The sequence below is a fragment of the Aotus nancymaae genome, unplaced genomic scaffold, assembly GCF_030222135.1.
Source record: "Aotus nancymaae isolate 86718 unplaced genomic scaffold, 86718_ANA_hifiasm-v0.15.2.pri h1tg000025l, whole genome shotgun sequence".
Taxonomy (NCBI): Eukaryota; Metazoa; Chordata; class Mammalia; order Primates; family Aotidae; genus Aotus; species Aotus nancymaae.
The window spans coordinates 14317115-14332062 of NW_026988438.1; the positions used below are offsets into that span (position 1 = coordinate 14317115).

The window sequence follows — 14948 nt, forward strand, 5'->3', positions numbered from 1 at the left end:
TGTTTCCTGCTCAAAACACTTCAAAAGACCTTTCTGTTGTTTTCCACTTGACATATAGTTTGCAGCACTTGTTCCTCTTACCTGTGCATTCTTATTTATAGAGAGCTTTCTTGAATTAGAAACCAAGAAGTGATGCAGAGACCATTTTATTTTATAAAATTGAAGGACAATAATATTTATGTTAAAAACAAAACAAAACAAAGCAAAACATCCAAGTACCTGAATTAGCAACTCAATAATTTTGCAAGACTAGCTAAAAGGAACAATGCATGTGGCATAGTTTTTAAAACATAATTTTTATGGCATAATTTAAAAGCAGTATTTATTACTGACTGCTTTTTAAAATACATAGGTATTTTCACTTACTGTAAATGTGACATTAAAATTTCTTTTTTAAAAAAATACTGAGTTTGATATGCATGTTCAAAGTTAGAGGCTGTTGTGAAAGTCTGCCTTCGAGTTTGATATCTTAGACAAGGAATATTTACCTTGCTACAAATCAAACGGATGAAAGATCTAAACATAAAATAGTAAACATAATCGTCTTTTATGGATTCAAAATAGAAATGGTACAAGCAGCAAACGCTGACTAATAGCCCTTTTTAAAAGCCCAATCTAAAAATCAACATCCATAAAAGCTTTATTTTCCAAGTGTTTGCCAATAAAGTTATTTCGGCACGACTCTGACAAATGCCTGTGTGTCCTGTTCCATAGGGAAAGGCGTGAACGCATGTTTTCCTCTTTGCAAAAACGGTCGTTAATTGTCCGGGAGCTGCCACCGTTTAAGGATGAAGGGAGATTAAGTGATTTTTGGCCAATGCATCTGCCAATTCCCTTCAGGGTAGTCAAGAATGGGGGCCGGCAGCCCTGCTGCAATTGGAAGGTCTGTCCAAAAAAAGGCCGTTTTGGAGAAAGAGGAAGAGACTGCGAGTGGCCGACTGCGCCCCCCTCCCAGCCCTCCGGCCCGGGCGCCTGAGCCGCCGCTCACCTCGGTGTCATTGTTGAGGTTCCAGAGGTCCAAGCGCCCCATCCCGTCCACGCAGGCAAAGAGCGCGGGATGCACGGGGGACCACATGACATCGTACACATAGTCTGCATTGTCTTCAAAGGAGTACAGCGGCTTGTTGTGCTGTAAAGCAGAGAGACCGTGAAGACTTTGTGGCGCTGCTGCTGCCTCGGGCTGTCTAGAGAGCCTAATTAAAAACTTTGCACATTCACAAAGTGTCATAAAACTTCCCGAGATGAAAGTCCTCGAGAAAGTGAACCGGAGCTTTAATGTGACTAGAACTGTCCAGTGGCATAAATGAATACCGGGGGTAGAGGGGGGCCTCTGAAAGGGCTGGGGGCTGGGACGGGCGGGGGGAGGCGGTTTCAGACACAGTCGTATTAGACATTCCAGACAGGTGGACGGGACTGCCCATTAGTTCGGAATTCTCGCCGGGCAACGCTTTGCGAGATGCTCGGAGCCTAAACCCAACCGTGGTCGGCCCGGCTCAGACCGGCTGGGATGTTCTGAAGTCCCGGCGGTCCCGACCGACCCGAACCCTTTCACTGAAGACAACCCCTGCCACCTCGTGGTCCTCGTCTGTAGCTGCAACAGCTGCTGCTACCTCCAGTCCAACTCTAGGCCAAATTCCCATTTTAAGGGTTCTTTTGCAGCGGGGAATGGGTATAAATATTTTAAGGAGGATTACTCTCTTCCAGGAGGTTATCATTTCGAGATCCTACGCCTTTAGTCTCTCTACATGGGGTCAGCTCACCCCAATCAGTTGAACTGGTGTGGCTCATTGAAGTGCCCCTGAACCTTTGTAGAAAATTAACCGTATTCCTAGATCACCCAGTGTTTTCAAAACCTCTAAAATTGACATCTGGGGTGGGGGATGCGTTAACATATCACTACTGCATACAAATGCTTCCACTCCAGAGGGATACAATAAATTAAAATGGCACTCTTGATTTCCAGTGAATATTGTCACATCAAAATAGCACAGAAGTCAGAGGCAAGTTTGAAAGTACACCAGAAATAAAACGTAATTGGACTTCATGAATTATTCATTCCATCTGGCTTGTCTTATTCTAATTTCTGCATAATGGCTTTACTAATCCCTGATCAATTAATGTAAAATGAAATTTAAATGATAATGAAAGCCCTAGAGATAAAAGAAATTAAGTATTCTTATATCCTCTGACAGAAATCTAAACAATGGGAGTTTTTTCCCCAATGTCTTCTTCATCCAGTCAGCTGTCTGTACTCTCTTCATGGGTTCTACTGAATGCCTGTACAGGTCAGAGTATTAAGATCAAGAAAAGATAACATACAAGATGAACAATCAAATCCTTTCTGCATAGAATGTTTAAAGAATGTATCTGTAGGGAATCAGCTCCAAATATTAGAGCGATCCCTCCAAGTGAACTGTTAGTGAATATAAAATGCACAAAATACATTTGCTGAAATGAAAGTGAGAAAAAGCAATGTGAAAATAATAAAACTTCTGTAACCTAAATAATCATGGGAAAATTTAAGGAGGTAACTGTGAGTTCTCTTTCCATGAATTATATTTTTTTGACATTTAAAAATTACTGCTTAGAAGTGAACAAACTTTTAATACATTAAAGCAACACAGGATATTTCAGATGGGCCACTATGTGTGTACAGTGAGATGTCTTATTTTTAATTCAAAAAGCATCTAATAGAGGGTGTGATTTGAAAAGAATTGTATGACATTGAGATAACAAAAATAATAAACTGGACATTAGCCTTTAGTTTTTTAAAATTTTATGATTCTATAATTCTTTTATGCCAAAATATGTATTATATACCATGTTTGCAGTGTGATTTGAAGCCAAAATTATTTGTTTATTGGCTACTTCTGTAGCATCTTTCTTTCTCTCACTGTTTGAAACTAGATGATCCAATCTGCTTTCTCCAAAAACCTAACTGTCCAATGACACCTGAAAACAGCATAATTGTATCATTTTTCCTTCTTAATATTTTTTAAAAGGCAATGGGGAGTGGCTACACCTTCACTGACTACTTGTAAATATTAAATTCTAACTCTCAGTAGAAGATTATTCCCACTGCAAATTCTTGATTTTATAGCTACCCAGCCCACCATTGGTTAAAGAACATGAATAACAATTTTTCTTAAAGTCAAAGGGTGTTAAAGATTTATACATGCTTTAAAAAGTCAATTGTCAGGATCCTCATCAACTCAGCTGACAGTATATCTGAGGATATAGAGGCCTTCATATAGATACACAAATACAGATTTATAATAAACACATAACAGAATTGAAAATTGCAAATCCTTATTTTGATCAATTAAAAGAACATCCAGCTTTGAACAGTCATTTTCTAAGGAACTGATATTATTTGATACATTAATTCTCTTAATTATCCTGTAAATCTTTTAGTGTTTTGTTTCTTTCCTTTTTTGTTTTAGTAGTTTCTTGTCTGAGAAATATAACCAAAATTGTAGTATATTCTGGAGACTTCACATTTTAAATATCTGGAAATAACTGCTATTGTTCATGTTACCAAAACCCAGTTTCTTACATTTAATAGTATTGACTGAAATGTTATTGCTCTCTAGCCTTCCTCTAACTTTCTTACCACCCTTCACCCCAAGACCAAGCCTTTTATCATAAAAGTCACTGTGCAAGTAATTCTAGGCTACAGTATGTGTGTGTTTGGGAGAAGGGAGGAAGGCTTAAATTTTCAAAGGCTCTGTTTAACATTGATAAATTCACAGGTTGGGAAAGTCTTGATCAGGACTGACTGAACTTGTTATCAAAGTACCAAGTTAGCTGACATCTGTGAGCCACTAGTTGCCAAGTAAAGCACAGGCATGAGCTATGGGGATAGGCAAACGTCACTTACAATAGTGCTTTTTGAATATTAGTTGTATTTTTTGATAAAGGGATTTTATTATTCCATTTTATTCAGGCTCAAAGGGTAATCTGAAGACCTGATAAAAACAAATCTGTCTCAAATACTTTATATAGAAGATTTTAAGGTAAACTCACATGTATCATAAAGTATTAGAATTGGTAAGCTCATGTATATCATAAACTCATGTATATTATAAAGTATTAAAATTTTCATAAAGAAGTTAAAAGTGTCAGATTCTAAACAGTCTAAAGATTTTGAATTCATGAGACACACATTTCTGGATCCACAAACACATTATAGCTTGCTTATGTATTACCACTTATTTCAGAATACTACAAGTTTTGAAAAGGCTGGAGATGATGGGGGCAAATTTGACCAATAATTTGAGAAGGAATCTTATAATACTAATTGTACATATGAAAGCCATAGAAGCATCATGATTTTTAAGATTTACTCTGCAAAGTGCTCAAGGCCATTTAGTAGATGAAATATTGTTCCACAGCAAGTTACTGTAAAAAACATTTTTCAAAACAATGAAATTTCACTAGAGAAAAGCCCCTTCACCTGTATGTTTCCTTTTCTATGCCATATTCGGCATCAGCAAACTGTTAAAGAAAAGGGAAGAAGGAAAACTGCACGTTCCACAGCCTACTGCACGTGTGGTACATGCCAATGAAATAAAGCTGTGACACCCTGTGCTTCCAGGGCTGTTACAATAATAGTAAAGTATCCAGGCGCAAACCAGCTTGATTTGAATACTCTGACTCAGAGCAGAGAAGCAGGCTACCGGTCACCTCCCAGGCAGACATGAAGGGCAACGCAGGGTAAATTGTTGGGTGTTTGTTGTGTGCCTAACTTTATATGTACATTGTCTAATTTAATCCGCATAAAATCTCTGTAAAGTAGACAGTATTTACAGAAAAGAAAATTACAGTTCAGGAAAGTTAGTAACTTTGCCAAGGCCACAAAGGTTGTTAAGTGGTAAAGTTGGATTTGGTTCTCAGGTTTTCCTAGTCGTTAAGCATATCCTCTATTGCTGGGACCACATGGTTCTTCTACAAAACATAGCAATGACCTTCAGTCCTTATTTAAAAATCAATAGACCTGTTATCTCTATTATTTACTCTTTCATTCCATTTAACCAATATTTACTAAGCACATACTATGTAACTTGTAGAAACAGTTTAAAAATAATGCAGTCAGATGCTTATTTCATTTCCTGAGTCTGTTATTCATGATCCTGAGAATGTTATCCACATTTTTACAGGAGTCTTTAGAACTTTTTGAGATGAACAGTAATCTTTCTCCTGAAAACTAGAAATAGGATAGGAATGGTCCTTTAGACAGCAGAGATTAATAAAAGGAAAACTATGTACCAGAGAGTGGAAAAAAATGATGTTAGAAGGCAAAGACCTGGGGTCCAGTTCACTGAAGATCTGTATGATCTGAGTGAGGAACTATAATTATATTCATATTCTGAAAGATGGGGATAGCAAAGGTAGCCTGGAGCAGAAAAGGTAATGGGAGAAAGTGGAAAACTACAGATCTTGGGAAATTTAACTTAACATCCTTGGATCTTACTTTTCTCATCTGTAAGATGGAAAGCTGGAGCTACTGACCTCAACGGTTCCTATTAGCTTTGTGATTCTGTAACTGCTTTATTATGTGCTTTGTTATCCTGTGGTAAGAATAGAATGGAAAAAAGTATGCAAAAATATTTTCCAAAGATAACTATTATCATTAAAGCCTTGAGGTTTTGTGCAGTTCACATCATAGTTATTTTTTCTTACTTTGTATTTCATGAAAACATACATATAAAAATGTACCAGGGTGGCTTTTAATGAAAAAGTAAAAATTATGAAAGTAATAATAAACTTCCTATTTGATCAATTGGAGAAGGAATAAAAATATTAAAGTCACATAAGAGAGGCAAGTAGTGAAATGTTTTAAAAATGAAACAACATTCATCAATGTTTTACAGTAAGACTTGATCTCTAGAATTCAGCTTTAGTTTCATAAATATATGTCTGAAGACGAATAGACCTGCAGATTTTCCCGATCAATTAAACAAAATGATTTCACAAGAAGTGAGTTTCTATTTCTGATGTCAGATATGTGCCAAAGATAAATCTAGAGAATATAATGGTTATTTTCCTCTGTATTATTTACTTTTCTCTTATCAGGCACCGGTAGGCATCCCAATAGGATTTAGTGTTTTGAAGGCTGGTGAATAAATAGGAAGATTTTTGTCTCCAAACACCTCGAAATATTGTGGTTCTTGAGGCTGCATTTGTCTCTAAATGACCCAAATTATGAAAATATTTTTTGGGGTGGGGGTACTATGTGGGTCGGTGGGAGAACAGGCAGAAATTAAAAGTAAAATTTCTAAGTTATAAATTCAGAAATAAAAGGAAAACTCATGGAATCTTACCTTAAAAACTATGTCCTTTTGGGGAAAATGATGACCAAAATAATAAACAATGAGTAATAAGAAAACGTCCTTCAAAAATTGTCATGTGGGTTCCTGTGAAGTAATTAAAATAAATAGCTAGCTAGTTCTTCCAGGAAACATTAAAATGGGAGACCACAATATCACTTCTAAAAAACCACTGAAGGACCCCAAAACTTCAGGCTCACACAAAAATGGATGCCTCCACCATAAAAAGAAAGTGCTTAAACAAACAAACCAAAACTCGCAAACCAAACCAAACCAAAAAACCAACTCTCTTGGCCCAAGGGAGGTGTTATGAATTTGGTACTATCACTGGGAAACTTTATTTGCAACTTAATTTGAGATCTTTCTAATGCACAAAGTATCCTATGTTTATCGTAACTTCTGTGGCTAATATTCAAACAATACTTATGATCCCTAAATGGTATCTTTACCTGTTTGTATCATGGTCAGAAATTCAAAATTGGACATAAACAATTTTGGTGAACTATTCTCAACAGACTCTGTATAGCGGTCTCTTTGTTTTTTGTGTGCATTAACCAAAAATATGTGAGAACTTTAATCTGAATTAGTTAATATGAAACAATGTGAAAGAATGCTATAGAAATCCAGGAATTTAGCATTTGCTTCTCTACAAGTGCAGAAGTTTTGCTAAATAAGTACTGAAGCCACATGAAAGGTGTTCTTTGTTGCACTGCTTTCCTGTACTGCTTATTTGCATGGAAGAATCCTCCTAATCCAGGAGGCGCCACCAATAAAGAAGCTAATTATCCATATAAAAGAATGTATACATATTCACAGGTTTTGACTAGTATTGAGTGTTTAAAGTCATGGAAAAAAAGCTACAAGCTTTGCTTAATTCATAAAAGGAGTGTTTCCCGCACTGGTATGATTTTCATATCAGCTCCACCTAAAGGTTCTCATTCAAAACTGGTGTTTTAATAGCACAAATCTATATAGAGCCATTGTGAAAATAGTAAGCAAGCAGGGATGCTCTTTGGAATTACCTCTTACAGCCCTTTCAACTGCTATGGCTCTACTGGCATTCTGGCTTCTTGCTTATTTGAGTCGAGGAGGGCAGAGAAAGTCACTATGTCTCCAAAACCAGGTTCAGCCAAGCTGGCTTATGAGCAAAATTGAGGCAGCTGTTCTCTCAATTGCTATTCATATTCTGGACTGATAGTCTCTTTCTCTGAAAAACCATGAGGCAGTAAAGGAGGCAAGCAGGTTCAAAAGAGCCCCTCTTTTGTTGCTTTGCTCCAACTCTATTTCTACCAAGGCTGAGAGGCTTCATGTCCAAGATGGTATTAGACAGAGAAGCATTCTATATATTTATGATGGTCAGGTTGATTAGAGACTGTATGAGGAGGATGGAGGGAAGAGGTGGACATTGGTATTAATGTTTAGCGGGGTGTACAGGGATGAAGAGGGACTGGACCTAGAAGCAGCTAGATGTGTGGTTGCATCAGTGCCTTGCAGCCTTGAAAAGCTAGAAGAATGAGCAAATAAAGTAGCATATGCAAGCTTGACTTATTTTGTTTATTACTTACTTAATGTCAAATTGTGCAACCACGTTTTACTAGTAAGTAGCAAAGTATTTTCACTCTCGCCCTTAAACTGCCAACCTTTAACATCTGGCTAACAACTCACTTCACCTACATAAATAAATTAAATATACATATATATACACACACGATTCTTGAAGAAAGGCTTAAAAATACCAGATATAAACTCAGATCCATGGATTACACTTTGATTCCCTCTTCATATTTATTTCTCACATGCTCAGGTTAACATTTTCCAGTTTCCAAAGCTAATCTGACATTAGTGATTTCGCTACATTTAGTAAACATGACATTTAGACAATTTTTTTTCAAGAAATCATATACCCAAGTGCCCAGATTTATCCTATCAAACAGGTCTAATAAAATCTAATGGTAATATTATTTAAATGTTTAATTCTACTTCTTGCATCAACAATTGACCATATTGTATAAAGGACACATTTTCAAAGAGTTAAAGAGAGGTTTTTTTTTTACATAGCTCTGTACTTCCACATCTCCCATTGTTAAATGTTATGTATTTTACATTATGTCTAATAAGAGTACAGGTATCACATTTATTTATTTATTTATTTTTGAGATGGAGTCTCACTCTGTCACCAGGCTGGAGTGCAGTGGTGTGATCTCGGCTCACTGCAACCTCCACCTCCTAGGTTCAAGTGATTCTCCTGCCTCAGCCTCCTGAGTAGCTGGAACTACAGGTGTGCACCGCCACACCCAGCTAATTTTTGTATTTTTAGTAGAGATGGGATTTCACCACATTGGCCAGGATGGTCTCATTCTCTTGACCTCGTGATCTGCCCACCTTGGCCTCCCAAAGTGCTGGAATTACAGGTGTGAGACACCATGCCCAGCCACTTGTATTTATTTTAATGGTGGAGAGAATCACAAATAGCAGAAGTCTGACATATTTGTTCAAATGTAAAACATATTTAATATGCTTCTTGCTTTGCAGCAGATTTGTTTACCTTATTCTGTTTCACTAAAGCCAAATGGAAATCAATTTCTGTTCAAGAAGCGAATATGAGCTAAATGTGAGGTGAGGTGATTCAGGACGCTGGAAGTGGCAGTGGGAAAATAGTCTAGTATTAATTACGGGTCCTGGACAATTTGCAAGGTTGAGGTCACAGGAGGCTGGTCAAGATGTACCCACATCAGTTTGGTCCAAAAATAGCTACTTTGGGAATAAAGATGAGTTTTAATTTATCTTCCAACATTAGACTAAAATATAGGTTAGAGCAGAAAGGTGGAATGGGGATATTTTTGATCTCATAATTATTAGATAGTTGTATTTGTTATTCTCATTCTCTCTCTCTCTCTCTCTCTCTCTCTCTCTCTCTCTCTGTGCATGCACTCTCTCTGCAACATTATCACTTAGAAGGACGAGGTTGGGGAAGGCAACTCACTTAGTATATTACTAAAATGAAAAGGCAAACATTTCCACTCTGGTTAAAGGAGCAAAAGAAAGGATTCACCAAGTCCTTACTTTTTGGACAATGGTAAAGCCCAGTCAGATGAATAAATTTCAAGTCTCAAAAGTGTTTGTACTTTTATGAATTATTCACAAGTCTGCATAAATATTTAACGTCATAGGTATGTGTTGGTGGATGAATGTATGAGTGTTTGGGGGTGTGTGGGGTAGCGGTGGAGGTAAAAGGACAGGAAGTGTGAACACAGGCCAAGTCTGGAGGTGACTTTATGATTACATTCTTGTGGCTTCTTTCAAAGTCAAAGTATTCTCCTTGGGTGAGCTTTAAAAAGAAACCAGGAAAAAAAAAAAAGGAAAGAAAGAAAAGAATTTGACGACTAGCATAGGTAGCTTTATTGAAAGCCAATTTTAATGTTTGCTATCTTATGTTAGGAAGGGGGAGTGAAAATAGGGATAAGGGAAGAAAAAAAAAAAATAAGTCAGACACCACCTGAACATTGTGTTTATTAGAAAGGCAGCCAGCAGGGCTTTGGGGTTGCGGGGGGAAAAATGCACCCTGTTATCTGGTAAGTGTTACTGGCAGTAAACTATTGATTTTGTTAATCCTCTTGCCTGTTTTAAATCTTATGTCTAGATGCCAGTGACAGCTAAAACTTTAACTTTTAATTTTTATGATGTATTTCTTCTGATAACTGTTTTATTTCTGCTAAGAGCAGAAATAACAAAGAAACGCTAAGGTCCCTTTGTTAGAATGATGTCATTTTAGGAGATGTTTCTGTCTCAATTTAAAATAATCCAACTTACTTTAACAAAGCACATATTTCAGCAATGATTTATTAAGGACCTAACATATGCTTTCTACTTTGGGTAATCAAAAGAAATATAAGATCCGATTTTATTCTCAAGAACTAACAATCCAGGTAGGAGAATGAAAATTATGATATAATAAGAGAAAAATATTGCTTATTTGAGGATCTGTTTTCTTACTTTGTTCTAAAAGGATTTATTGAGTATTACAAGTTAAATATACTGTAAAATTAAGAACAAACACACAACAGAGTTCTAAAGAAGGCAGGTAGAATACATAGCTATTACCAGGATCCTGAGATAAGCTGATTATTACAATCTGGTTCTGAAACAGCTCTAAATTTCCTGATAACTAAGACAAAAGGGAAAACACATTGTATCACAAGGAGGTACACAGATTTTACCATCTTATGAAAGGAAGAATATAAATTCCCCTCAAAGACACAATTCTGGGAAAATCTCTGGGAGGAATTTACCATGTCTGTGAATCACTGGAAAACAGACTGGCTCTCTGCCTTGTTTATACCAAAGAAAGAGAACAAGTATGTAGCCAGGTGCTAAATTCTGTGGTACAGATGTTAGGTGCCAGAGGAATTTGAAGATTGGGGGTGGCAGTGGTGTGTTGGTGTTACCAGGGTCTGATGTGGTCAAGGAAAGTATTATCCAGGACAGGTGAGGGGACCTGCCTTGAAAGATACGTAGACTTTGACAGATGGTAAGGAAAACAATCAAGAAGAGGAAAGCAAAACATGCAAAAACCCGGCTAAGTCAGTGTGGTATTCCCAGACGGATGTAAAGGTGAGAGGTGGGACAGCCTGAGTGAACTCTGAGAATTTGTCCTAAGAAATAATGAAAACAAAATAATTTTGGTTTGGATAGGGGAGGAGTGGGGTGTGTTTTGAAAAGTCTTGGGTATGTAGTTAAGACTTTTTGCTACAGTTAGCTATTAATGTATCAAATGTGCATTGATAAATGTGCCATGTGCTAAACAGATTCAGAGATGGTTAACATTCATGAGAGTGTTTTCAGCTTTCCTAATGTGGACAACCGAATGATGAATACCATTAAATGAGTAGAAAATAGAAAAAATAGAAAAAGAGAGGAAGATCTGATCCGTATTTTAAACACAGTGCATTTGAATCTCTGGAAGAGACACTCAGCTCAAGCTGACAGTGAAAACGCAGGTCGGACGTTGAAAGAGAAGGTGGGCCTGAAGTCCACACTAAAGAATCAGTCACAGGAGGTGCTGTGGGAGAGCAGAGTGGAGATGCCCAGTGCGGTGGCTAACACCTGGAATCCCGGGAGGATTGCTTGAGCCGAGGAGTTTGAGACCAGCCTGGGCAACATGGCGACACCCTGTCTGTACAAAATAAACAAACGAACAAACAAACAAAAAGTTTAGCCAGGTGTGGTGATGCATGCCTGTAGTCCCACCTATTTGGAAGGCTGAGGTCGGAGGATCAATTGAACCCTGGAGAGAGAGGCTGCAGTGAGCCGTGATTATGCCACTGAACTCCAGCCTGGGCCACAGAGAGAGGCCCTGTCTCCCCGCCCAAAAAAGAAAAGAGTAGGGAGGATGGAGAAGAAGGAGGACTGTGGAGGAAATATTGAACAATTAGGCTGAGAGAGTAAAGGAGAGAGAACCAGTGGAGAGAACCCAAACAAAGCAGGAGAACATAACTGGGCTAGAGAGAGCTACAGGAATGAGGGGTGGATGATACCAAGAAACCATCCACTGTAGCAATTAGGGATTTGGTGATGATGGCCTTGGACAGAGAAGTGTTGGAAGATTAAAATGGTTCGTTGAGGGTGGTTGGGAAATGTGGCAACGGTCCGTGCGGATGCACGTTGACTCTTTAAGTGGTTTGCAAGCTAACTCAAATTTTAGAACATGTTTGTGATATTTTAATCTAGCCTACCTAATCATCAACCACTAATATCTAAGCAGATCAGAATACTACTACATGAGTGCGTGTCTCTAGGGCTGCCTTTTTTTTTTTTTTTTAAATTTTTGCCTTAAGACTACCTACTGTCCATTTGGATATACCATCCTTGATTTTTTGGACCACTTCTTACTTAGCTTTGTGTCTCAATCACTTGGTGTAGAGTCTGGCAAACAGAAGGCAGATAAGATGTACTGCAATTAGGTGATGAAGGCAGCCTTGAGTTCAGTCCTATTTTGTCTGACACCTGTGAACAGAGCCTTCAGCCCTCCTCTGATGCTCTGGATTTGGGCTTCCCTAGACTCCCCAGGACCGAACCTCTACTTTGTCAAATGGATTTTTGATTTGGCATCCTTCTTGGGTTAACTATTGACCTTCTAGCATGCTACTTTGGTTCAGAAATTTCCCCTCACTTTGGTACCTTGAGATCTAACCTCTGATGAAGGTCACAGTTGCTGCCCAGTCATGGCAAAGATTTCAGCATGTTTGTACACGATGGGAAAATAACAGGGAACTGCTCCTGAGCAGGAAAGCTATATGAAAAATAGCAATGAAAAGTTGGCCACTAGTAAGTTGGGATAGTAGGAAATCTAGCCAGAAATTTGCTGTGGATCACAGGGAGAAGGCAATGGAAATTAAATGTCTGATTAATTTTATCTCATTAAAAACAAATAAAACATATCCTTTGACTTAAGGCATCTGTATGCACCTGAAACACACAAATTTCAATTGGAGAGAGACAGAGAGAGAGAGACAGAGAGAGAGAGACAGAGAGAGAGAGAGAGAGAGATCTTTCCATGAAATATTCTGATATGTTTTGTCTGGAGAAGAACAATGATGCTTGAAAACAAGCACTGATTCTAAAGAAGCCTGAATTCAAACCAGCACCACGGGGCAACTAGATATCCTGCACCGGTCAGTAAATGTATTCTGAAGATGGCAATCATGATGAAACGGTCTCTGTATTCAGCATCAGCGAGGCCACCTCTCATGCTAACCACATTGCATCAACTGTTCCTGCTACTTTCCCTCAACATCCATGAGTCCTTCAAGGTTCTGCTGCCTCTGGGATTCAGCCTTGGAGAGACTGGAGCCCGTCAGTACTAGAATTAGGAGGTGGTGGTAGTGAAAATGCCTTAAGGGAAGTTCATTACTGTTAAACTATTTTTTGTTCATAACCAAGGGTCAATTGTGATAATGACATATCTTTAGCTCTTACTGGCAGAATTACTGCCCTTTCCCTCCATCACCAAATTCATATGCTGATATCCTAACGCCAGTACCGTGGAATATGAGACTGTTTGTGGAGGTAAGGCCTTTAAAGAAGTAATTAAGATTAAATGAGGTTGTATGCATGCACTGTAATCCAGTATGACTGGTGTCCTTATAAAAAGAGGAGATTAGGACACAAACGTTTACAGAGGGAAGCCCATGTAAAGACACAGGAGGAGACAGCCACCTGTTAGCCAAAGTGAGAGGCCTCAGAGGCAACCAACTCTGACGACACCTTGATCTTGGACTTCTCGTCTCCTGAAATGTCAGAGGATACATTTCTGTTGTTTAAACCAGCCAAGTTATGGTAGTTTGTTATGGCAGCCCTAACAAACTAACACAACTCTCAAAGGAGAAGAGAAGGCAGAGAGAGACAGAAAGCAATTTCTGAGCAGCTACTTCTCTTCTTCCCAAACACATCCCTTTGCAATCAATGACTGTGGCTCAACCATCAGCTATATTGCAACTCTACTGAAAGAGAAAGGCTGCCTATAATGAAATATATATATATTCCCCTTTCTGGAGACAGTAGAGGCTCTTTTCAACTTAGCTTTAAGTCATACCTATAGTTCTGTGATGTTCTTGATACCACTGGGACAAATATGGATGGAGAGTGGAAAGCTATATGGAAGTCAATGCTATCTCAATACAAACAGGTCACACCCAGGGACACAACTCAGCTTGAACCAGAAATCATAATTCAGTTTAACCCAGTCAGTCACTTTTGCCTTGAAGGCAGAGCTCCTTTTTCCTGAAAGAAGTCTTCTGCACTGGAGTTTAAAGTTTCACTTGTTTTAATTTTCTTACCCTCTGCAGACTTCTCTTTATTTTAGAAAAGGTGGCTCTAGTTGGGAGAGACGGCATGAAAAGACAAGGCAAGCAAGCAGGCTAGGGTGGGCAGGCCTTGACCTGAGTCCTGAAGCTGAGACCCTCTCACACAGCTTGGCGTTAACCTTTAAACTCAAGAGCAGTCCCCTGCTGAGCAGTCCCTAATCAGCTGCCTTCAAGGCTAATTACTGTTGAATAGGTTCCTGAGGTTGGAAAAATTTTGAAGAATTTTTGAATACATTTCTGCCGTTCTCTTCTCTTAACAATAGGATCTATCAAACAGTAAGACGAAGGCTCTGTTTAAAAGCACAGACAGAAGATCAGAAGAATATGTCTGATTGCCAAAGTGACTAACTTATTTTTACACAGTATTAATGATGCTACAATAACCAATATCTATAGCCTGGTTTTGACAGTTTACTGCAAGGGTTCCCATTGTTTAGAAAAAAAAAAAAGAAGAAAAAAGAAAAGAAAGAAAGAATTTTATTTTGCTACATTTCCATTTGTTAACAAAACTCTCCATAAGCAAAACCAGAGGTCATTAGCAAACAACCAAAACATGCCTGTCTCCTGAAGAATACAGGAATACAGCTCCCTGCATCATTTAAAATACAGCTTTCCTGAAAACCCAAATCATGACAAATACTTAACATGAAAAATTCAGTGCAGACTTAAGACCACCTGACTTGACTTTAGGTTTGTGCTCCTTAAAATTACCTAGAAAATACCATCATCTGCTCTTCGTGCTGCTGGACGTGGGCCA

At 38.3% G+C, this 14948-nt stretch overlaps 1 protein-coding gene across 5 annotated transcripts in view; it reads right to left on the minus strand.

Moving 5' to 3' along the window:
- Positions 1-14948, minus strand: part of DYNC1I1 (dynein cytoplasmic 1 intermediate chain 1) — a 315600-nt gene that overhangs the window by 21022 nt on the left and 279630 nt on the right. For all 5 annotated transcript variants that reach the window (XM_012450775.2, XM_012450772.2, XM_012450774.2 and 2 more), the window contains one exon: positions 989-1129. In XM_012450775.2, coding sequence (XP_012306198.1) covers positions 989-1129 — 141 coding nt within the window. The remainder of the gene's footprint in view (positions 1-988; positions 1130-14948) is intronic.